Raw genomic sequence first — 25,435 nt, 5'->3', positions numbered from 1 at the left:
GAGATATGGCCAGCAATAGTTGACAGTGAAAAGAACAATAACAGATTGCTCAATACTAACCATATTAATTTTTATTAAAAATCTAAATTTTAATCCATCTGATGTTTTTTGGATGGGTGGAGCATATTTTAAATCATGCAGGATCTGCTGTGTTCATCACTTAAAGCTCCACTCTGCTGCTGCCTATTTCTCTCCATCTTTCTTCCTTCACTTTCCCAGTCTGACCACCCTCTCTCTCTTTTGCCCTGCCAATTATCCCTCTGCGCCCATTATACACTCTCGCCATCTCTTTGCCTGGCCCTTTATCTTTATCAGTACTGCCGCCACCTATCAATTAGCCGTCTCTAGGGAAACAGTAATTACCTGTGCACATGTGTTCTGCATACAATTAATGCATCCCCTTTAATTAACACCACCTTGCTGATCCCCTGCCATGTGACTGATCACATTGGCACGCACCAAAAAAAAACCCCTGCTGACCTGCCACACGCAAAGCCACACACACACACAACGAAACTCATAACACAACCGGACACACAATGGATAACAATAACTAATTTTTAGAGCTCTTTTTCTCCCTTTCTGTCTCACAGGCCACCACACACACAAACACACACAATGTAATTTATAGAGCCCGACCAATATGTATGCCAGTATCAGTTGTTTGGTGATATATAAATAAAGAAGGCAGAGAAGAAACGCCCATCAACCGTGTTATGAGTGTTGCCATTGGATAGTTTTTCCATCATCTTCCCTGTTGGGAATACTTGTTCCAAATGCCACAAAATCAACAACAAGCTAAATATTTGTGATGATGTCACTGATCATGCTACTGAAGCCAATGCATGAGTGCCAATATCTGCAGTTCTGCAACTTTCAAATTCAGGTTGATACCAAAGTGAGTCAATCTCCTTAAAGTCCAGTGTTAAAATACCCAGTTTTAACACTGGAATAAACACATTCACAGCCTTCTACTTCGGGTTTCTATCACTCATTTCCCCCTTCATAATAACTGCAATTACCTAACAAAAAATATGCCTTTCTGTGTGCTTAACATACAAACAGCACAAAGTCTGCACTTCAGTTTTATTAACGGCAATCTTGTGTTTTACTAATAAGTCACCAAGTAATCACTTGTCCATCTTTTATAAGCAGTCTACAGTCATATTCTTTTAAGGTAGTACAGTGTTTGAGTTGGCCATGATGTGTGGTGGAAATACACTGACCTCTGCATGTGAACTCTAAGGTGTTGAGGGCTGCTGTTGATTCAACAGACTCGCTCAGGTCCCAGAGGGTCAAGGGCTCAGTAGATTGGAATCGCTTTATGTGTGCGTGTGTGTGTTTTATTGATTTGCCATCATTTAAGACGGTGACAGATTAAACAAGAGAAGAGACTGCTTTAGACAGGAGGTCACATTTCAGCCGATGAGATCATTTCATCTAGGTGTACTGTGTACATCGATGTCATGTTGCACTGTTGTCTACTGTCAGTCCCTCTGAGAGGACGGTGAATTTCTATTGTCAATAAAATAAATATTGAATCCACTACAAATAACAAACCTGCTGCTGTGTCTGGTCACTCAGCTACCAACATTTCTGCCATAGACAGCAGAATAAGAAGATTACATCTTAATGTCTATGTTTACACATTATTTCAACTTTATTTTAGCAACACTGAAAACCAAGTTGTCACTTCATATAACCATAAAATTTCCCTTAAATTCCTTTCACCATAATAACTCCATATTTACCAAACTGGATCTGTAGATCCACAGGTAGAGCTCTTTTTGTGATTCCACGTACCCATCTGAAAACTAATGAGAGCTGTAAACTCCAAACCTGTGGAACAGCTTACTTCTCTCAATTTGCACCCTTAACTCTGTGGTATCCTTTAAAAAAATCATATTCAGACAGGGTCATGTTTTTGTGTGTGTTACTTGATTCAGATGTGTTCATTTTGACTGTGTTTTTAACACCTTAATGTCTTAAAAGTGCTATATAAATAAACCTTACTTGGACATCAGGAGCGTGCATATATTTACAATATGATAAGATGGCTAGAGTTTGACTTCTGGTGTCACACTACTGACTGAAGAGCAACATGCTCGAAACATTTAATCCACAGAGAGATCAGCGCAGCAGCACTTTTTAACCCTTTGATGCCCGGATTTTATTTTTAATTTAAATGAAAGTATCTGCAAATTACCCTACAAGTTGTCTGCCACAAAGGAAATTAAAAAAAATTCTCTGGTCCATTTATATTTCTGTGATCTATGCTCACATTCCAACTGACTGGGAAGCACAAAAGACTTGAATCTGGTTTATTTAAGCCACAATGGACTGACTAGCCCAATTGGTTGCACAACAAGAGAGAAATATTGGATTTGTTCACGTTCAGACACCTGCCAACACAAAGGCAATCCAAATAACAGCATGTGTTGTGGGCTGGGTGAGGAGAGAACAGAAATACTATAGTGCCTGTAAGCTTCTTACTAAATCTGGGGATAATATACAGCCAGAAAACTGCGAGACTGATTTCAAGACTACCAAAATTCATAGAGTGAGATCGTCACTGCCAGTAGTGACGTTGAGGAGTCCAGTTTAGCAATCTATTACAGCAGTGGAATACACAAAGAGATTTCAGGCACTGGTGGTGAGCTCTACAAAATAATTAGAGCTAAATGGGAGTGTGTGTTCAAATAATATAAGCTCAAATACTCATAAACCAAAACACACACCAGCAGGATCAACAGCTTGATTATTGTGAGTGTGAAGATTTTAGTAGATTAAATCAGGCCGCAATATAACTTCCATCTTTATGGGCAGATAAAGAGCAGCTGAGGTATAGCACAGCCTGACAGTGGTCAAGGTCATCTTTCATTATAACTACCGGCAGTGTGAACAGAGGCTTGCATGTACACACGCAAACAGGAATACAGATTTCCACTGCAAACATTCACTCAAAAGGCACAGACAGGGTGAAAAACTGCTCAACAAAGCTCAAGTATATTTTAAATATATGATATCATGCACATTTACAGTCAGACGTAATAACATCATTTTTACGAAAATATAACAGTGACAAAATACGTGATCAGTGCAGTCTGGGATAACATCATGCAAGCTTCATGACTGGCCAAACCACAGCCAAGCATGCTTCACTGAGAAAGCTGACATGACACAAACATCCAAACACACACATTATCCCAGTTAACCATAAGGAGCAGGCACCACGGGGCACGAGGAGAACGGCACCAGCCACCATAACTACAGCACAAGCAGTACAATAGCACAGCACACTGCATGAGGCACTGGATCCCAGCAAACCTCTCAGGGGAAAATTAGACATACTGATCACTGTGTGGGAGATATATTAAAAGGAAGTAGAATAAAATGCGAAATTAGAGCTTCCACATGACCGCATGATGGGAGAGCGCTGAAGCAGAAAGGCTTTCCACGTTGAGTAACACGTGGGACAGCTGAGAGGTTTGTCTGAGAGGGGGAGGCAGGCTGAGGGGGGTGGGAGGTCGGGCACGGGCATACACACGGTCACTCACTGGGTGTCGCTTTGGGACGTCATAGACCCCTTCCTTCTGCTGACTGGTGGGAACCTATACAATCGACCAATAGATTCAGAGAACAGCCAAGAGAGCCTGTTACCTCTGGAGTAATTAAGCAATAAAACTTTACACTTCATCACTGTTCCAGCACTGCGACAAACTGGATGGCAACACAAAACCCTGTAACCTGCCTCTCCTGGAATCATATCAATCACTAGTAAAGTGTTTGTGTGTGTGCAGGGATAATCAGAATTAAAATCTTTTGAGTGAGAACTCATTTACTAGGTTAATCAGAAGACTATCAGCCTGTGGCGATGGTCTCTCTCTCTCTCTAATAAAGAATGGATAAGGCAGCTTATCACATCCACAGACATGTAATAACTCACATTGTCACACACATGGAGACATGTAATATTTCTATGTCACACAGTCAGATAGATCTGAGTCTGTGTGTAATGAGAAGAAACAATGAGCAGCGATAGCAAAATGCTGATATGTATGAATCCTGAGATTCCTATGGTTTGATTTCTCCTACAGTGGCACAAGGCCTGAAACAAAGTTTTATTCTTCCCCAGCTGGATGTGCTCTAATCAGAGTGGTAAATGAAAAACAAAAAATAGCACAGAGGAAAAATGTGGATATCTATCTAGCACAGCCTGTCCCATTCTTTCTCCTCCTTTCAATGCCTTGTTTACTTCTTTCACATGTTTATTTCCAGAAGCTGCCATCTTTATTCATACATTAGTTCCTCTGTGGCTGGAGGCTGGCTGAGCCGCACGTTTTTTACGCATGATGTGTGTGTGGGGGTTTGTTTGTACGTGTATTTGTTTGCGTACGATTGTGCACGCGCCAGCGCTCCCTCTATTTCAATCCATTTTATTTAAAGATCAAACGAGAGGCTGGTGATTAATCTTTCTTTCCCCCGCTTTCTTTCATCTTCTTGGGAAAAGAGGGAGGGGAGGCGAGAAAAAGAGGAGGGGTCTTCCTTCCACACACACAACAGGAATAACCTCCACATCCCCTCCACGCGCACCCAACCCTCCCCCTCTTTATCCCTCGGAGGTCTACCCACATCTCTGAGGAGTGCACCCAGAGAAAGCCTCATCTCCCAGGAGTAGCTAGCTTTAGCTATCAGGGCCCTCTGGAGAGTGTTGGCTGGTTGTTTGCCTCAGATTCTTAAAGTCTTTATTTCCTGTATCTACAATTGCTGTTTTCATGTGTAAAAACGGCAATTAATTCTATGAGCAGGCCACAGTATATTTATCCCATTAAAGAGTAATGCAGCTTGTACCGATTGGACAGTAAATAGGTGATTAAATCTCTGTAGCTTAAACGCTTTTAGGAACTCCCTGTCAGCAGATTAACCACAGTAACTGTAGTTTAAAGCTACATAAGACACAAGCAAACAAGATGAGCTTGTGAGTACCTGATAAATGCTCTCTTCTGATTGGTCACGGATGGGCTCGTGTCCCGCCTCAAACACAATGTACTACAACGTCAGCAGCACGGGAAAGAGAGGGGGGAAAAAGAAGCAGGAGGGAAATTGGAAGATAAAGAAACTGAGAGAAAACTGCAGAGGTGATTAGTCAAACAGCATTGTCAATAGGTTCTCATTAAAAAGCAGTTGAAGAAGAGATCCCAGTGACACACGGAGGAGGCTTTAAGCAGTAATAAATACCCAGAGCAACTGAGAAAACAAACACATCTCTCAGCTAATCATGCACCCACAGCTACAGACTCACGAACACACAGATATGAGTGCTTCCTACTGTCTCTTTGTATACATCGGCAAACCCCTAAACAGCGTGTGTTGTGCTTATTACGAAGATCTACCCAAACAGGAGCTGTCTCCCCACAGTGCACACACAGAGGAGCAAGCTGACTGGCTAGAAATGCAGCAGGTGACAGCAGCAATGGGATTGGTCAAGAAGTTACCTGGTAGACAGGGTCCTCCAGATCCTCCTCCAGTATTGTCTGCGGATGAGCGGCGGCAGCAGGAAAGAGAGGGAGAGATCAAACGGGGAGGAGAGAGGAGCAGGGGTGAGAAGACAGAAGAGAGGGAAGAGGCGGAGAGTTAAGCCGGTGAAGTAGAGAGAGTAGGCGGAAAGCACAGCGAGACATAGCGGCTTCCCAGCATTCAGATAATCATTTGGCAATCATCAGAGAACGAGCGAGACAGCGAGATAAAGAGAAAATTAAACAGGAGACGTACAGAAGACAGAACAGAGGAAGGTGAATAAGCACAATGGGCAGATGGTACCACTGATGAAACCTGAAAGTGGGTGCTCCGTATGTTACTCTTTGATGTTTTTTTAAGTCTTACCTGACTCATCTGTCAAGAGTCTCTCACATGAACCTCATCATACTTATGGCAGATGATTAAGGAAATTGTTTAAAAGAAAAAAAAATACCAGAGAGTTGAGAAGAGTACCTGGTACACCGCCTGCTCACACTGCTTGTCTTTTTGGGCCTTCTTCTCCTTCTCCTCTCTCTGCTTTATGTCATAGATAAGCTGGAACAAGTCCCGCAGGTCCAGAATCACAGGTTCAGCCTAGGACGAGGACACATTATCCAACCATTAACACAGGCACACACATTAACAGGAGCACAACACCGATCAGAACTCAAGAACTGCATGTTCATTCTCGTTATGTGATGATTAATTTCCCTGCCCAACTTCACGACAGGAGTTTAAGGCCATGATCAGACTGACATGAACAGTGCGGAAAAAGATACCACCTCATTCACTTTAATGATGCAGAGGCCTCAGGCCAAAACATTTAATCTGTCCCATCTCACTGTCACTTTATCACACACCCTGCTTTAAATTCTAACAAGTGCACATTTCTCTTCAACTTTTTTTAGTAAATTCTGACTTTTAAGACAAGTAAAGGTGATTCTGATCATTACCCTTGCAAGTTTTTCAGATTTGCATTTGCAATTTGACAAACATGCACAGAGAAGAGGCCTCTTCTGTGTCTCTACTGAGCTTTCTTTTTGAGTTATGAAGCTTTCCGTGAAGATGTGAGTGAGTTTGACATGACCCATTAAGAGACCCTGATCGCTGACTGTGACCCAAATACAGAACAGCTGTTTCTGGAGTAAAAGGTGGAAGAAAGCACATCAGTCAGGAGTGTGACCAAGAGCAGGTTCTGCTTTTTACCTTCACAGGGTTGTGCACTCTGAGGTAATCCTCCAGACTGAGGCTCTACTGTAATGTCTTGAACCATGTGAGCGACAACACTCACCGGAAACACCTGAATTGTGGTGCCAACTAATTAGATGTGGTTCCCCAAGACTTATCAAAGGGCCACCACTTCTAGACACTAGAGGACATCCAGTATGCATTGCAGGAAAACAAGCACAACTGGTTAGAACAGGACCATAGAGTGATTTAACTTAAAAGGAGAAGTCATCTAGGATAAAAATCAGGTTTCTTTGCATTTTACAGACAGAGTCGTGCAACATTTTAAATGCTCCTTGTAGATTTAACTTGTAATTCTGTAGATACATAGTAGAGATTAAAAAAAAGAAAAAAAAAGAATAGGCATTAGAAACTGCTGTACGGGATCTGACAAGTTTTCATTCTCAAAGATATATTACACAAAGTGCTCTTCTTTGATTATACTTCAACTTCTACCTACAGAAAGCTGATCCAGCAGAATACACCCTCATAATTTAAATTGCCCAAATAAAATTGTAACAGAAGAAAGACTAATTGTCTAGCTTTTCAGGAATCTTTTCACAGTATAAAAATAAGAAAAAATGTAATTCAATTTTGTTCATCACAACATCAGTCACTAGTGCTGTGGGATACTGCAGATTTTAGTATCGATCCGATACCAAGTAAACCAAGTGCTGATACCAGTACCGATACTTTTAACCTGTAAAGGCAGCTTATGTTCGGGAGACAGTGTGTGATGACTTAAGAGACGGCTCATCACCACTAACTCACTCTGATTTTTACGTTCTATAATACTTAGTTATCACAACAAAACACATCTTCCAACTTCTCCAAAGCGTTTTGGGTCAAATTCTGTTGTTTGACATGTTTCATAGTGCGTGTTTGAGGTGTATTGTTTAATTCCCCCAAAATCTATAATTTAACACAATTCAGTGGGCTACTTACTGAAACAAAGTATCAATCCTATTTGGCTAGTATCGATCTGATTCCAATACCAGAGTTGGTATCGACACTATCGATATTTGGATTGTTCCGCCCACCTCTAACAGTCGCCTCAAGGCGCTTTATATTGTAAGGTGGACCCTACAATAATACAACAGAGAAAACCTCAACAATCATATGAACCGCTATGAGCAAGTGCTTCGGCGACAGTGGGAAGGATGCCAAAAATTCTGTGCCACTTTTTTTTCTGTGCCACTTCAAGTAATTAAACACTGACCTTGAGGCGTAAGTGACGTAACTCAGAACACGTAAGTATGTTTAAGACATTGCTGTCTGCACACTTTCATGGAAACGGGCAGGGGGTGAACACAGTCACTGCATGATCTATTGCTTCACGCAGCAAAAATTGTAGCCTTGTGTTACCTTTGTACCTCTTTCCTCGAATGAACAAAAGTGGTGACAACAAACCAGCGAGATGACTCACAACCTATAACTACTGTCACAGCGCAATAACAAAGAGTCTTATAGTACAACGGTCTTTCAAACCTAATCAATTATTGACTGGAGCTATGCGGAGTGCAGCCAGAGTTCATAGACTGAATGTTGTGCAAAATGTAGTTCTATTTTAGTGTTGGCTTTCTGCAAGATATTCTGAGCCGAATAAGGCACATGACATACACGCTGGGGTAAACTTCTCTCCCGCTGAGCCAACACTGAAACATACTGTCACTCTTTTAAATTCAGATCCGTTTTACATTTGACAATACGTGCTCTAATCCTCACTTTCTCTTGTGATTTCTCTCCCATTCTTTTTTGCTTTTCCTCGATCAAAACCTCAAGGTATGAAAAGAGAGTGAGCAGAGAAAATCACTGAATTCTAAAAGTGCTAATGCAGAAAACTTTGAGGAGGAGTGGCCTGCTCATAGGACCAGAGAGATGAGATAACCTCAGTTCAGCACAGATGACTAATTCATAGCCTACGGCAAACCTGATAAATGATTCCAACAAAAAGTAACGATAAAGACTTTTACTGCAGACACAGTTCTAATAAAATCTGCCCGGATCAGGATTTTAGAGCAGAAGATGAGTCTCCAATTCTACTAAATATTAATGCAAGAGATTCACTCTCATTGCCCAAATTGAATTCTGCTGTTGGTTGTTAGCGGAATATCTTGAGGATATTCCTGAACGTATTTCTTGGTGAACTGATTTTTGTTAAACCTGTCTTGTCTAAATTCAATTCAATTATTTCTGTTTTATGAAATTCAGAAAATCGTTAAATCTGGAAGTCATGTTGAAAACCTTTAGGAGAATTTACACGAGGAAGCATGTGCATTAGAAAAATGATCAGAAAAATAAAAATGAGGATGTGCAAAAGTGGACTACTTAGAGAAAAAGACTCATGTTGTTAACTTTGTTTAAATAATTTCTATGGGCTCAAAATAAAGGATTTACTGGCTAAATCTGTTACTGTGTCATAAATTATGTAATACATTAAACTACATTTGAACTCTCTGTAGCCTCTCTACAAATTGAAACCTAGGTTTTGAAACAACAAAGCGAGTCATGCTAATTACAGCTGCAACTTTTTTAGAAAAGTTATAACAATGACTGACAATCCTCTATTCACAATTAGAGTCTTGCTATCTTCACTAAAACTGGCTAAATAAAACATGTCTTTCTTGTCCTGAGACTTTGATTTGAGTGGTAAGCCAATTACTTTTGAACGCGACCTTAAATTGGCCTGTTCGGAACATCTTTAAGTCTTAGTCTTCATGACAACAGAGACACTTTGTTAATTCACATCAAAGCAGTTACTTTCCAATTACAGCCTCGGCCATGAGCTCTGTGCCTCCATCCCTCTTATTGTCTGCTCCACAACTAATAGTCTGAGTGTTAGTGATGGCTGGTTCAAATCCTGAAAATGGAAGTAAAACATAATTATGACCTTTCCTCAGGCACACATCAGGCAAAAGGCAGCGTAGCTGACGGATGAGAACTTACCGTTGTGCTTCACTGTTACGCAGGGTAACATTTTCTGAACAACTGTTTTTTAATGGAAATGCGGCTGCTGTATTTGTGAGTGCAGACTGGCGCATATCTGTCTCAGTCAAAGAGCCACGGTTCATGGCCCTAGGAGGATGGATATGCCATTAGGGCTGGTGACACACACTCAAACCCTCATCGACTCACTATGGGAAATCAATATGGCTACAGAGAGAGCCAGCTGAATCCAGACGAAACAAGCCAGGCGCATACAACAACAGCAGCAACAATCATAAAAGGTCTGAAAGAAGTACTCAATATTATATAGAGTATGCCGACGCAGAACCGAAGCTGCGCTGTTCTGAACACACAAAACCTAAAGCTGCAGATCTACTCGGTAAACAGTTTGTTTGATGAACAGCACAAAGCGACATGAGCTGGTATTCAAGGGTCCTTATCTAAATGTCAAGAGGTTCATGTTACTGAGCAAAGAGCCTGATGAATCATAAATTAACCTAAACACAAAGAGAGCTGGGCTACACAACGTCTTTTTGTGTCGTTGGATGAAAAATCCATAAAATACCATATTGTTATTCATGCGGGGTGAGAGGAAACTATACTGAACATCCTCTGGGCTCTGTTTTCAGTTTTAGAAAATCTAAATCATGACCAACAGTTCAGAAGCGCCAAAGACTTCAAGCTATAACAGTGGAGTAGGACTGTAACATCAGCACTGGCCAGCATCACTTATTTACTATGTTTAGATTAGTGCCGTCAGCGTTAATCTCATTAAAATGACATTAACGCCATAACTGCATTAACGCGGCAAATCTCTATTAGCGAGTTAGTGCTGATCGCCCCGTGCGTGGGGCTGCAAGGCATCAATGCATTAGCGCGGTTAGCTCGTTAACGCGTTAGCGCTGTCCAGCCCCATTCACGTCATTTTAACGAGAGTAACGCTGACAGCACTAGTTTAGATATTTCCAAATGTAAATGTCGGAAGAGCTCAGAAAATGGTGAAGGTGAAAGGTGGGGGTTTGGGTTCATTTTCCGCTTATTGGACTGAATGTACATAAATACTAACCGACTGCGCGGTTTTGATAGCCACAAAGCGGTGGTTCCCTTCTTTTCCGCAGACATAGCCAAAGGCTCGGTGGTCCGTGATGTCCTTGGCAATGTAAGAGATCTCATGGACAGCATGGTGGTGTTGGAGGACCTGTAGCAGGGAATGACATAATGATACAGATGAGCTTTAAATTGTAAAGATGCAAACAAAAAGCCCTGTATTTACATATATATATATATGTTTTAAAAACACATAAGAAGCAAACTGACTCTACGTCTTTATAAAAAGCAAGTTTATTTATTCTTTGTTAAAAATTTAACTGTCTGCTCCAAACCAGTAACTGAAAGTTAGGATGCACTCATCTATACTTCCAAACCATGTGGGAAGCATAATCATCTCATGTAAACCCCCTTAAGTATATACTCACAAAAACACACAGTCACACGGAGACCTTGTATCCTACATTAAATTGTTTCTAGCTCCCCTGCCCTCTCTAGTTTAGTCTGGGTGGGGAGTGCCAAGCTGGCATTGCCTGTGCCCCGTGGCAGATGGCACTGTTTTTCCCGAGGACAGAGGGGGGGATCAGTGACAATCACAGCTCGGCAAGCTGTCGACTTGATCACTTCATCTGTGCCCTCACTCACAACACGCACAAACACAAACACACGCTCACAATTCACAGCATAATATGCAATAGCCCCTCTGTTAGTCACACTAAATGTCTGCTTTGTTGTTATTGTCTATGCCAGATGCATGCTGGGAGCAGAGACACAGAGTCAACATAATAACCCAGTAGCCCTTGAGTGCATGCTAGGGGTTGGAGCCTTATACATCAGAGGCTAAACACACACATCTGCTCTCTCTGAAGCTACTCCAGAAGTGCGACATGGCAGAGTAGAGTGACACTAGTATAACACGGGACCTATGACACACAAACACACACAGAGAGACACCAACCACCTCAGCAGAAACAGATAATCATTCTGTGTGTCATGTCTTCTAAATTTAATAATTGGAGTAATGATTGTTATTATCACCTCTGATTGACCTGAAATTGGCAGCTAAGGATGTACATGTGCACACACACACACGCACACGCACACACACGCACACACACACACACACACACACACACACACACACACACACACACACACAGAGCTCATTTGCAGAGGTTATTGAATTATCTCTGGGTGGGTGGTGCGGTGACAAAGAGGGCAGAGAATTAAATGACTGCATAAATTCAATTGCTTCACTTTGTCTTGGTAGCAAGTAGAGCTTAGACAGTAGAAAAATACATATAATCAATACCAGCTTTTTTAATAAAAAGCTGAAAACGTTCACAGAAGCTTTGGTCTAGTTAACGTCACTTTTTTAGCATTAAAAACATATTACTGACCTCCCTTTCTGGTTTTAGGTTCTCTGTGTGCTTGACATCTAAGACAAGTACAAAGGTGAAAGTGCCACCTTTCAGAAGAAAATTTAGTGCAATGGGAAGACGGCTTCCTCCCACCGTCCAAATGGACGGATGGGAAGATTCAATAAGTTATGATAAAGTAGCGGACCTCGGTTCTATCTGACATATCTGCCAAACTCTAATTAGAGTAGAAAAATAAAATCAAAACTCTACTCACAAAGGTAAAACAAGTTAAAATGCTGGTCGTGGAAGGAAATGACAAATTGAACTTTACACATATAATTTCAAATTTTGTCAAAACACCACTGAAGCTCCAAAACTAATGATGGAAATATTCAACACTTGATTTCACTTCATGAGACATTTATGCCAACAAGACTGTTACTAGCATTTTTATGGTGGTTTGAATGTTTTTGTAGTGTCATGCTAGAGAAAAGGGTAGAAAAAACAATGTGACAATGCTGCTTAAAAGCATTGTTTTCTTATCACAGGTAGTCGTGGATTACTTTGTCCAATCTGCCTGACTCTGCATGGATAAGCTGGATGTGTGTTGCCATAACTGTCCTCTGGTGGATAAATTACATAACGTGTGTTTCTCCCATTTCTTTAATTTTTCATTTTCATTTATCAGCTTATATACTGGCTGATGTCATCTAATGTTTTGAACATGGCCTGCTTTAGTTGGATATAGATGCTCAAACACTGCGTAAAAACAGGTGGATTCAAAGAGTTGACACTGGGTCTGAGGTCTGCTTTTCTCGCTGTTGATGTGCTGTACCAGTCTCACAATCTTTCACACACAGCGTCGGTGTCTCTGAGGGACTGTGGACAGCATGCCCTTCAGCAGTTGCTGGCCACTGAACCAAGATATTCCTTGTTATTCTGGGAGTGAAGAGGGGAAACAGCAGGATACTGTCTCTCTAATATCTCCGATCGTCACATCTCTCTCTCCTGGAGGGGAGACATCATCAAAGGGCCTGTGGAGGCCATCCAGCCTTAAGCCAGTAGGAACAACATGATGGGAGATTAGCAGTTAAACTTAAAGATTTAATTAGCTTTTTTTTTTATCAGATTCAAATCAGGTCTGGTTATTTAACCCAGGTTTCTTTATTTCTTGCTTTTATTCTGTAATATACGTGTGTGAAACAATATTTGAACTGAATTAAACATGGAAATAACTCCATTAGCTTGTCTTTTTTTTTTTTTTTTGGCCTGTCCCGTTTGGCTCTTTTGCCATCAGAATTGTTGTCTAAAGGCAAAGAAAGATGCCCAACGGATTTACTTTACCAAACTGACCATCCCAGCCTTGCCGTAATGGTCCATTTGATTCACCTTTTATTGTTTATTTTATTTTCACTTAATGAATACGGGACAGACTTGACTGGGGGAAAGAAGGGGAGAAAGAAAGAGGGAAAGAGAAACAGCTGAGAAGAGGGACGGGGGAGAAGGGCAAAAGACAAAAACCAACAGAACGGGCAGAGAAAAAAAAATGCATATATCAATCACCTGGATCACCTGCTGAGAAAGAAAAAAGAAAGCAAGCAGAAGAGAACAAGAGTAATAGAATAAACAACATCACAATGATATATGGGAATATGACAGTAAATACTAAATGTTAAACATTATTGTGCAGCACATAAGATCAACAGAACACAGTGTGCTTTGAGGTAGGAGCCAAAAAGGGTGTAGTTTGTGGGTGTGATCACCCGTGTGTACACCTGTGAGCATGGACGCGCTTGTTTTTTGTTTTTTTAAAAGGTTCCTTCATGTAATAATCTGCTAGAGGGTGTGGGGGGGCCACAGCCCCGTCCTCCAGGGCGTGAAGCAGGTGTGGAGGAGATCAAAACTCCAGACATCCAGAGGCCCCCAGAACACAAGAGACCAAGGAAGACCAACAGAGGGGCAGCTGCGCCACTGTCCCGGAAAGAGCTGAGGAGAGTCCCAGATGAGGGCTCACTCAGCAGCCGCGGAGCAGAAGCCAGGGGGAGTTGCAGTGACGCGCCCGTGAGCTCCGCCGGCAGCCAGCTGCGCCTGAGTGACCGAGCCCCAGGCCGAGAGGCCGGGGGCACCCCACCTCCGAAGTGGCCCGAGCGAGCCCCAGGCTCCAGGCCCCGATAAGCGGCCGCCAAGGAGTGAGCCGGTGTGTACCTGGACGCCCATCCCCGGACACAAAGAACCACCAACGCACCGATGTCTGAGGGGGTCCGCCACTGGCAGGGGAAGTGGTGGTAGGGGGAGATAGGCCTCCAAACCTTGGAGGGCCTGAGATGTCCCCAGAGAGGTGGCGCCTGACACCCAACCTGACATATAGACACAGACATACAGGCACACACAGATACAAACATCCATTCCCACCCTCATGCTCTCATATGCACTCACTCCACACTCAACCAACGTGGAGACAGACATAAAGAGACGTTGTACACACGATCACACTCCCCAAGCGTACTCTACAAACCGGGTCTAGGTGCCCCCGCCCCTGGAGGGGGGAACTGCACCCAGACCCAGGTGGTGTTTCCCTTTTCCCTGCGGTGGGGGGAGGCAGACCGCCCCGACTCCGCAGCAGCAGGAAGGCTCCACACTCCAGACCGCAGTCGGACGGCCAACTCCTCCTCCTAGTCCTAGCCCCCCTGCTCCAGCAGGTCGCAGAGAACGGGGGTGAGAGAAGACTCCGAACCTCCCTCCACCCGCTCATTGTAATGTTGATGCATGTGTGTTCTAAGGTGCATTTAAAACCCAGGAGGGCATGGAGCTACCTGCCAGAGAGCAGCAGGTAAGCGCATGGTCCCTCCTGCTAGCCCTCAATGTCTACGTGTATTTAAAATTGAGAGGTGGGCAACGATGCCAGGGGTGGGGTGTACACCCTGATGGTACTTTGGACTCCGTGTATCGTGCCCACCCCCAAGATCCTATATGTATGTGTAATGAGAGTGTGAGTAATGTGAATGTCTAAGTTGTGGGATAAAATTGAGGCAGAGGCAGCCAGAAGGGGACCGGGGGGGGGGGGGGGGGGTAGCCTCCTCTGCACCCTGGTGACATACCCCTACTCCAAGGCCCTGCATGTGTGGGTGGTTGTGGTGGAGCGGGAAGAGGGAGGCAGCTGGAGATGGGGAGGGAAGGAAGGGAGGGGCAAGTGACCCCTCCCTGGGGCCAGCTCCCCCGCTGACCCCAGTAGGCACCCCCATACTCCGCGACCCGCCAGGGAAAGGGGGCCCAGGCCCATCCAGACCGGGCCCAGTGCAGCAGCGCCACCCCGCCCCACAGAGCCCGGGACAGTCCACCCAACCCCACCACAGAGAAAACTGCACCCACCCCACCATCCACTCATCTTCCAGACTACATAAGACAATAAACACCCAGGCTGAGATCTTCCTCCACCTCTCCTGTATCTCCCCCTCCTGCAGAGGGAGCTCCTGAGGAGAGGAAAGCTCCTGCAAGATGTGACAATCTCCCCCACCAGTTGAAGAGCCCCCCAGGTGGCTCGACGCACCGGCGGCACCCTGCTCCAGGGCTGGGCCCCCATGCACCCACCCGCCCACAACCCCGGCAACACACCAACCAGGACCCAAGCCCCCGAGGCCCGGTCCGGGTCCCAGCCCAGAGACGGAGCGCCCCCAGAACCTCACGCCCATCCCGGACCCACCCAGGGGCAGCCAGGCTACCAGGTCAGTAACCCACGTCCGTCAGCACAGACCCTCCCCTAGCCCCGCTGCACGCAGCCGCGAGGAAACAGTCACCGGAGAGCCAACAGAGCCCCTAACCGGACATGACCGCTACCCCGGGTTGAGCCCCCCAAGGAAGATGCCTCCGGGGAACCCCCCGACGCCCTAAGCCTGTCCCTACCCCCACACCAATCACAACAGTGAAGGCGGGACCAAACTATGACCCCCCACCCCCACTAGGTGATGGAGCTGATCAAAGGAGCCCAGAGCAATTGATCTGATGTGGTGGCAGAGGCTGTATCAAGACTAATGTAATCTAATAGATAATTTCTATATTGGTTAGAATTAAGATTATTTTTATTTTTCCAGTTCATGAGGACTGTTTTCTTGGCTATGCATAGGGCAGTGAAAACCATATGGGCGATATTCTTTTCTGAAGTGACATTATCTAAGCTGCCCAACAAACACACTAAGGGGGAAGTTGGAATGTTACATTTCAGACACTTCGATAAGTCTTCACATATCTCGCGCCAAAACTTCTGAACTGGTGGACAGAACCAAAGAGCGTGGATATAATTGTCCGGTGAATTGGTTTGGCAGTGTGAGCAGTTGTTGGTAGACGTAAAGCCCATCTTGAACATCCGATGACCTGTATAGTGCACTCTATGTAATATTTTGTATTGAATTAATTGAAGACTGGGATTTCTAATTAGATGAAAGGTTTTTAAGCAAATCTGAGACCAGAAGTTTAGGAGTTTAGCTTGTCTATATAGAATAAAGTAGCACACTTTTTACTTTTTGAGCGTATTTTTTGAGAAAGGCCATTATTTTTCCTTTGTTAGACATTAATCACGGTGAGCTGACTTAGGTTAGCATGGTCTGAGAAGCATGCATGCTGGGTTAACTGGTTAGTCTTGTGTGTGGATCTTTGCGTGTGAGTGATTGTCTGTCTCTCTATGCTAGCCCTGTGATGGACAGGAGTTCTACATCTCACCCTGTAACAGCTTGGGATAGACTTCAGCTATTCCACAACCACCAAGTTGGACAAGTAAATAAATTGAATGCATATAAATCGTGTAACTTTTATTTATGTATTATTTTGTAAATTCAAGTACATTCTGAAGATCTGGCGCCATGTTATCTGGCCGTAGCCATGCACCTGCACTACTCTGTTCATAATAGAATAAAGGCTGAAGCTACAGCAGGAGATTGAAATGATCAGAGCACTTGTGGCCTCTCTGTAGGTGTGTTTAAAAAGTGCTGGCGCCTAATATTAATAAACCAGAGCACAGGGTGTAGCAAACTTTCATTCGCAATCACTGGTTTAAGGTCACTACATCAGAAAACTGTATGAATATAGAATCAAAGAAAGAAGCATGATACTAATTTTAATACTATATACGCACAGTTCATCATGCATTGGCTGAAAATAATGGATCATGTAAGTGAAATTAAAAGGACACAATACTGAGGTGTTTTTTTCCTCAACTAAAGGCACTAAAGATGTGACTATAACCATATTTTATGAAACAGATTTTGAACTACTGTGGCCAAGCTGGGCATAAAAGTAAAACTAATTAGGTTAAGATATGCTCTGACAGACATAACCCCTCTAATATGCTAAAATCAGGCAAGCTATGAATTAACACTGGTGTGTGATTTGTGATGTGTACCCACCCCTGGCCAGTGTCAATCAGATCACATATAATCCTTAATGTGTGTAAGGATTTCCCTTTTTTCTAATCTTTTCCTAAAGTACTTTTTAAGATTAAAGCATAAACCTACATGTCTTTTTCTATTTTTTGCATTTGATTAAAAAATAAAAAGCAGCATCCTGTGCCCACCTCTACACTGTAGATCAAGAGAGTCCACTGTTTTAAATAAAAAGAGTTTCCGTCAGATGAAAAATAATTGCATACTTGGAATTTCAGAAATTTTGATTATCACTGGTGGTTTATATTTCTTTTAAATATTTGTTTTTAATCAGCTACATTTATTATGGGAACTTCATATTAAACATTAAATTGATTTAAAAAGCACATCTGCAGTGATTTTTTAAAGTTTTGGAAAAGCATCTGAACATCAAACATAAAATAAATGTATTTAAATTTTAATTGTAGAAGGAAAAGAGGGATGATGATGATATAACAAATGTGATTTTCTGTCTGAATGCTTGTTTTGAATAGATTCATTGTGACATTTATAAATAGGAGCCCACTCGTAGAATATATTATTATGTAAATGTAGTATATGTTTAGCACAAATGTAGGGTATTTGTGCCAAACACAAAGACAAATCAGTACAGAAGGATGGTGGATACGTGATATAGCTGGTGGCATATCAATGACAGCTTAGAGCACGAGTCCAGTTTATTTTCAACCCGGCTTATTTTCCATTGTGGCTCCTGCTGAGTCTCCTGCTAACTTTGCATTTGTGTACAACGAATGCATGAGTGAGGATAACATGCACTCTTGTTTGGCCTCATTCTTAATGGTGAATTAGTTTGTAGTTACGTTGTGACCACCTGGCTTCTCTCCAACAAGAAGTCAAGGACCATTTACGCAGACAATGTTCAACTTCCACGTGAAAGAGTCTGGATGTGAAAAGGCTGAGTTGTGTTTGACAAACAGATGCCAGAGCTGTTGGAAAATAGAGTTCAGGGACACAGAAATTGCTTTATCAGACCTGTTCGCTCTTTAACCACACTGACAAGGTTTTAAGGCAACAGTGGGGAAAGATGGTTGCATACCATGTTTAAAGATGTTCGTGATAAACATCAGAGCAACAGATCTGTTTGATTTCTTAGGCACAGTCTGACCTAAAACTTGATCTAACCCTCTGCCTTCCAATGTAAAATGGGCCAAGTTCGAATTCCAATTGGTGCTCACAACCTTCCTGGTGTTTTGCCAGTGGAGCAGTTTTCTTACCGCATGCTTAAAAATGATCGAATACCAGCTTAAGTTTGGTAACATTACAAGGCTATAGGTCTATTTTCGTATTAAAACCTAAAAAGAATTTGTCACACATCAGTCAGCACATGTTCATAGATAGTTGGGATTTAATACAAATTTTGATGTCAAAAATCACATTCCTGTATCCCCTGTTTGCCACCTTTTCTCATCCTTAGTGTAAAACGATTAATGATGAAACTTGTTCATTGAAAACAAGCACTGCTTAATTCACAGCCACCCCCCCAAGGCTCATCCTATGGCCTTCTCTAATTTCAGCCCCTTTCATTCCTCTAGCCCCACAGACCAAATAATACTATAAATTGGGTAGGTCCATTCAGTGACAATATATCTGATAAGACCCAAATGAAATTTATTGAATTGTCTGGACGCCAGTTGTTTGTAGTCTTTTCTACTGGCAGAAAAGTTGATCTTTCTGATTTCACTCTCTGAGGAGCAGCGAGCAAACTAACCATTTCAGCAATTCACTCATGCTAGTTTTTCATCTGCCTTGGTATTGTCTCCTTTCTGAGACTTGGCCAGAGGGGTTGAAGAGGGTAGTAATGCACAAGTGTCTCTATGTATATGCACATGTGTGTGTTTTAAGAGAGAGGCTGACAGGAAGAGAGGCATGCTGGCCTGCCCTCTGTTAGATTAATGTCTCCCCTCTTATTCTCCTCCATCTCAAGCACCACCTCCCTCCATCCTGCACGACCTTCCCTACTCCAAGAGAGAGGCCATCCATCCATTCGTTCACCCATACATCCATCCGCCCATCTGGCTGACTGATGCACAGGAGGGGAATGAGACTGTCAAGATCCCTGAACCTCAGCAGAGTCATTCTCTCTTTCTTCCCGTCTCCCTCTCTCCCTCCCTCCTTTGCCATTAGGAGTGGTTGAAGGGCTGATAGTAAGGACAGCATATCTCTATAGTTAATATTAATGTGCAGAGACAGAGGACAAGGTCTCCCTGTAGAAAGCTTTACTTTGACATATGCTTACTGATTCTCCACCTATCCCTCTAACTCTGTTTCAGTCTGCTTCTGCTCCTCAATCACGCGCTTCCTCTATTTATCTTTTTCACATCCTTTTTTCCCCTCCTCCTTCCCCTTGGACTTTTCTTGCTTCTTCTCCTCCCAACTCTAGCTCTCTACTTCTGCATCTATCACTCACTTTTCTATTTAGCTCTTGTTATCCTTCAGTGTCTAAATTTTGAGCCATCAAGAAGAGAAATACGATAAGGATTATGAGTGTTATAAGAAGAGGTACAAAGGATTGAATGTGCTTGTATTCAACATGGCTGCCACGTGGGTGGTCGTTGTTTACTGAGTCTTGCCTGTCTAATACAAGGTACTTTTGAATCACTGCTGGGTACACACACATACAGTGTCAGCTCATTCCGGCTCCCGACAAAGTGTAAATCTTAGGCTTACCGTGTCACCCACTAAAGCTCGGTATGGAGCGGCGAGCTTTATATTCTATCTAAACCAGTCTACATTCACAATCAGACACACTCAGAGCCAGACAGTGAAACAGACAGCTCACGCTGCATATGTACACATCAAAAAACAGTTGCTGTATTATGTTTAAAAAATAAGCCTGGTTTTCTGGAGCTGCCAAGATGAATATAAAAACAAACATATGGAAAGAATTGCTGCAGCACAACTCAGCCAAACACCTCAAAATAACAACATTAATTCGTTGGGACAGATTTTTACACGCTTATAGAATTTAACTCTTTTCCCACATAAAGGCAATATTTGATGACTTCCTCTGGACCCCTAACGAAAACATAAACAAATATCAAAAAGGATTTGGTTTGACAACCACTGCAATATTTTCCCTGTTTTTCCAAGGGCAGACACCACCCTCATTAACTTCTGATGCAATATGAGAGAAACTTCTTTAAGGGTTACTCCTAGTAGGCTTTCAAGGGGTAAAGAGTTAACAGGGAAGTAATTCTACATTATTAGACACAGAAAACAGGGGGAAAAGGCCACTTTAGTCACCAGAGGACCCATATTCTTGGAAAGGTAGATATTATAGTTCTTGATTAAGGATACAATGACAGGTACCACAGGTTTGAGCCTAAATAACACCAATCAAATAATCCTAAACAAGCCTGGTCATTTTCCCTGATTTACAATCATATTTACTCTGCAATGGCATTTAAAGAACCCTGTGTAGGTTATAGGCATTACCTATTACCATAGATGGAATATGGTAGTCATAATTATAATAACCTGCAACTATGTTTTTGTATGCACTTCCAAGGAATCCGTTATGTGCAACGGCCTTGTTTCTACAGTAGGAGTAGTAGATTTGAGCTGGGAAGCAAGAGGAAGGAAGGTCCATTAAATTTGTTCCAATGCAAACCTCCACTAGAAGCCACTAAATCCTACACACTGGCCTTTCTATAACTACATTAATCTTCTTCTCTACTTGCGTCTGCTTCAAATATATCTACGGGTTGTGGGTACTTGCCAGTAAATTCAATATTACACTTCTTGTTTTATTGCTTTTTTGCATGGATTTAAGTAAGTCTTAGATCTTATCAGCCACTGGGAAAAACGCCTAGCAAATTAAGTGATAGAGGGAGAGTCAGGGTCAGTTAACAGACAGTAAACAGAGCTAAAAACTGAACCAGGGGATTGACTGAAAACAGTCGATGAAGTCTGGACAGATCATATCGGTTAACCAAAGAAGAAGCCATGTAAGATGGAAAATGCCTAATCCTGGGGCATAATATAAAACCAGTGTAGTTGCTGTTTGCACACAGGAAGACAATGGGACGGCCATGTTCTCTCATCTACTGAGGCCTTGTTCTCAGGGTTTCAATTAGGGCCTCCTGATTTCCCCAGGGGCCCCTCCCTCTTATGGAGATGCCTCATTAATAGATGAAACACAAGTGCACGGACACACAAACACACACACAAACACAGACCCACAAGTAAAGAGAATCAAATTTGCTTCAGAACTTACCCCTGACTTCTCATCAAAGATTTTGATCCCTCCAAAGGAAACGGTCAGGAACACCTTCTGTTTGTGTTCTCCTTTAGACCGTGCTGCTGCAGCTATTCCCTGAGGATGCACACACACAGAAACACAATCCATACAACCATGTCAGAAGCAGTATAGAAATGTACATGCAGTTGCCAACAACTGTCAATAAAGGTAATAACTATGTGTTTGAAAAATCAGCAATGAGTTTCATATACTGGCATCAATTTATAATCTTTAAATTATTTGTGGCAGGTTTCTCATTTATTCTCATCCAACAAACAACACTTTACTATATTGTGTACCAGGGCACCATGCATTCTTTCTACAAAACGACTAGGGATGATGTGAAAGGAGATCGATATCAATTACTAGTTTATTGAGAATGTCAGAAATGTTATGATAGTTTTTATTTAATAATAAAAAGTTGCTTTGCTTAAAAATAGCTTGCTGCTGAATGGAACAACTTAATTTATATAACTTGTTTAAAAGCTTTGGGAACGTGCTTTTAACACAGTACAACTGCTACGATGCACTCAGCATACAGTCAAACGACATACTGATTATTTATAGCTGTAAGTATATGTAAAGGTTTAAGTTTCTCTCCATTTTCACCTCGTCACCATTTGCATAGGCGAGTCACAAAAAGAAGACAGGAGAGAAGCAGGATCACAAAAACGACAGATTCCGGATAGAAAAGGGAGGAGCAGTATGAAAGAAAAGGTGGAGAGATCAGAGAAAAGGAGTTGATGGATTTTCTGTCTGAATAAATGAGGAGGAGGGAAGCTGTTTGATCAATGAGCTGTCGGTCCTCTTCTCACCCTTACGGGTCTCCGCTGGATAGAGTTTTCACTACACGTAAACAAAGCGTAAATGTAATTTTCTCAATTCAAATATCTCCTGCAATATGATTTAAAGGGAAATTAATAATGAATGAGGCACTCTTCACTCCGACAGCGTTTTCAAACTCTTTCAGCATACATTTGTAGAGACAAGATGCAAAATCTAGGTTTTGTTTAAAGATGCGACTTCTTGGGGAAAAATTTCAACATTTTTTATGTAACAGAATTTCAAAGCCTGTTTTTCATAATTCTGCAATCAATTATTTCAGAAAACAAGGTCGTTCATTAGGCCTGAATAGAAAATGGCCTATTTTTCTTCATCTTCATCCTCACTCATGTCTCTCTTTCACCTATCATCCAAATGATTCCCCTCCTATATGCCATCTCCTCGCTGCTAACTGCCCCATCTGTCTACCCCTCCCTCTAATTGTTTCTGTCCTTGCAAATGAGACATTCATCCCAATCCCCTTCTCATCCATATGGCTAACCGCCTTTACTTCCTCTTGCACTGATCATCGTCATCCCTATAAATTATAACAACCCCATTTTCTATCCTTCCTATTCAACTTCTCGCTTATAGCAATTTGCATAGAAAGACGGCAACAAACTCTATATGCATGCGCACACCGTCAAAAGCGCAGTAATGCTATGATGAACAAAACATGCATATTTAAATGTTGAACTTCAGAATATGCATGAAGCTGGCAACTGATGTCTTTTGTGGGTCACAGAACTTCATGCAGCTGCAGGCTGTAATATAACATTAATTCTGGGTGTTGACGTCCTCTGGTTTTTTTTAATTGCTCGCAACTACCGTGGAAAGTTTGTTTTAACAGCGAGTTTAAAATGGTACAATTAATTTGTAATTTGAGACAGATCAAGAGGAGGAGAAATACTCTTCTTACCTTGAGCTTCATCATCGAGTCCTGGCAGAGTTTGTCTCCACGGGCGGCGGTAACCTCGTCCAGGCCAATGAGCTTGGCCTTGTAGCGGACGCCATCGCCCTTAAAACGCCTGATGAGAGCTGTCTCGCTGCGATCCTGCCCTGCAGACACACATACACACTCACTTTGCAGTCTACAGTACATCTTCAAGTCAAGGACCTCAATCTACCTCAGACCAGTGCTATTACCTCAGGATCATCAATCACACAAACCCCAGAATACTTCAACAGTAAAGAAAAAAAAAACCCAACTATGGTATAGTTTAAAGCCACTAATGTCCAAAACTAACTCAGATCACATGCACTGAACTGTGGTATCATATGAATGATAATGGGCAGTACACTCATTGACGCTCAGTGTTTGGCAGGATTAGACGAAACTCTGACTGTTCACATCTTTGGCCATTTCTCATACAAAATAATGGTGTGACATTTCCTCCTTATCTCCCCCGTCTCCAGCAGTCCCTCGTCTCTTCTCACTTGCTACTGTGTACCAGATTGCCAGCACTGTGCGCATGTATTAGTAAGTGTCAGCGATGGCGTGCATGTGTTGACCTTGCTCTTGTCCAGGAAGTCTCTGTGTTATCTCCTCCAAACCTCTTTACACACAATACAGAGCACAGAGAGAGGGAGAGAGAACCGTTACTCATAAGGACAAACTCTTTTGTGTCATACTCTCTCATTCTTTCTTCCTCTCAGTTTCTATTTCTCTGACCTGCAGCGTGCACGCACACACCAAAAGTTGTACAGACAAACACCAGAGCATCTCTGCATGTCTCCGTGTTCTGTTTTTGAGTGTGTATATGCGAGACTTTGAGTGTGATTCTGAGAGAGAGGCATAATGATAATGCAGCATATTCAGATAATATATTGAGGCATTAGTTCTGTACTCTATAAGAGCGTGACTCTTGGAAGGTCACAGCCGGAGTGATGGAGAGGTCCCACTCCTCCTTTCGTCTTTCTTTCACACTCCCTCCATTCACACCGAGTCCCTACAGCGTTGCAGCATAAGAGAAATGTGCCCTTTTAAGACCATCACGTTACGTGCAGCTATTGAATCATTTTTGTGCAACACAAACCTCCCACGACTTCGTTTGTGTGCCCTGACGCGAAAACAAGCGAACACGAGTATTTTTTAAATCTGCATTTGAATCAATCAATCAAATGATTTAACAAGTTGGAAAGTATTTGAGGACAATTCAATATAAGGCCTCGTTATCACACGATGGTCGGTTAGCCTTTGTATTAATAACCCTGCTTTGTTAAAACCGCAAATAGAAACGTCCAAGGCTGCCACAGATTATTTTGTGAATATTAATTTGTCTAAGAAGCTTCATCCTATGGGAAGAAAAACTTGACAAACTACAAGAAAGGAAAAAAAAACCCACTTACACTTACTATTTTCCATTGATAAAAAAATAACATACACATAGAGAGACACACACTCAAAGGCTGCAGATGAACTCATCCCTCTGAATCATTGAACAGACACACTCAGTCACACTGCTACTTGGAGTAAATCACGACTGTCTGTCTCATAGTCCTAAGAGACAAAAGAGCCGAAGAATATCAGTCCTTATTTTGGGGAGAGTAAGAGAGAGCAGCTCTCTCTACTGTGTCACGTCTCAGCATATCTGAGATCAAAGTAAGTGACTAAACCTCTGCAGGACTGTGTTGTTCAACAAGGAGATGTTCATTTTGGAGACATTTAAATATTGCCTTCATTAAATATGAAACGATGCTGTAAAACGAGCGCGCACACACACACACACACTCATATAAGTATGTTGACAATACTACTCTGGTAGTGTGATGGCAACCCCCAGATTTCCACACCCACTAGTTCCACATCATCTCTTCTCACTGTGACAATGACATGAAACATA

At 42.4% G+C, this 25,435-nt stretch overlaps 1 protein-coding gene across 8 annotated transcripts in view; it reads right to left on the bottom strand.

Annotated features, from left to right (window-relative positions):
* dab1a (DAB adaptor protein 1a) overlaps nt 1–25,435 on the bottom strand; it is an 83,248-nt gene that overhangs the window by 11,568 nt on the left and 46,245 nt on the right. For 4 of the 8 annotated variants that reach the window (XM_085398860.1, XM_085398863.1, XM_085398865.1 and 1 more), the window contains exons 3-9: nt 23,512–23,651; nt 21,747–21,845; nt 10,757–10,888; nt 5,992–6,111; nt 5,496–5,534; nt 4,987–5,049; nt 3,558–3,611 (exon numbers count right to left, since the gene is read on the bottom strand). In XM_085398860.1, coding sequence (XP_085254986.1) covers nt 3,558–3,611; nt 4,987–5,049; nt 5,496–5,534; nt 5,992–6,111; nt 10,757–10,888; nt 21,747–21,845; nt 23,512–23,651 — 647 coding nt within the window. The remainder of the gene's footprint in view (nt 1–3,557; nt 3,612–4,986; nt 5,050–5,495; nt 5,535–5,991; nt 6,112–10,756; nt 10,889–21,746; nt 21,846–23,511; nt 23,652–25,435) is intronic. The other 4 variants (XM_085398864.1, XM_085398867.1, XM_085398866.1 and 1 more) reach the window with 2 other exon arrangements.

The sequence above is a fragment of the Rhamphochromis longiceps genome, linkage group LG23, assembly GCF_057381845.1.
Source record: "Rhamphochromis longiceps isolate RC_006_pf linkage group LG23, R_longiceps_female_GT1.1, whole genome shotgun sequence".
Lineage (NCBI taxonomy): Eukaryota > Metazoa > Chordata > Actinopteri > Cichliformes > Cichlidae > Rhamphochromis > Rhamphochromis longiceps.
Note: the sequence above shows the minus strand (reverse complement) of the source record. Positions and strands in the feature narration are given on the sequence as shown.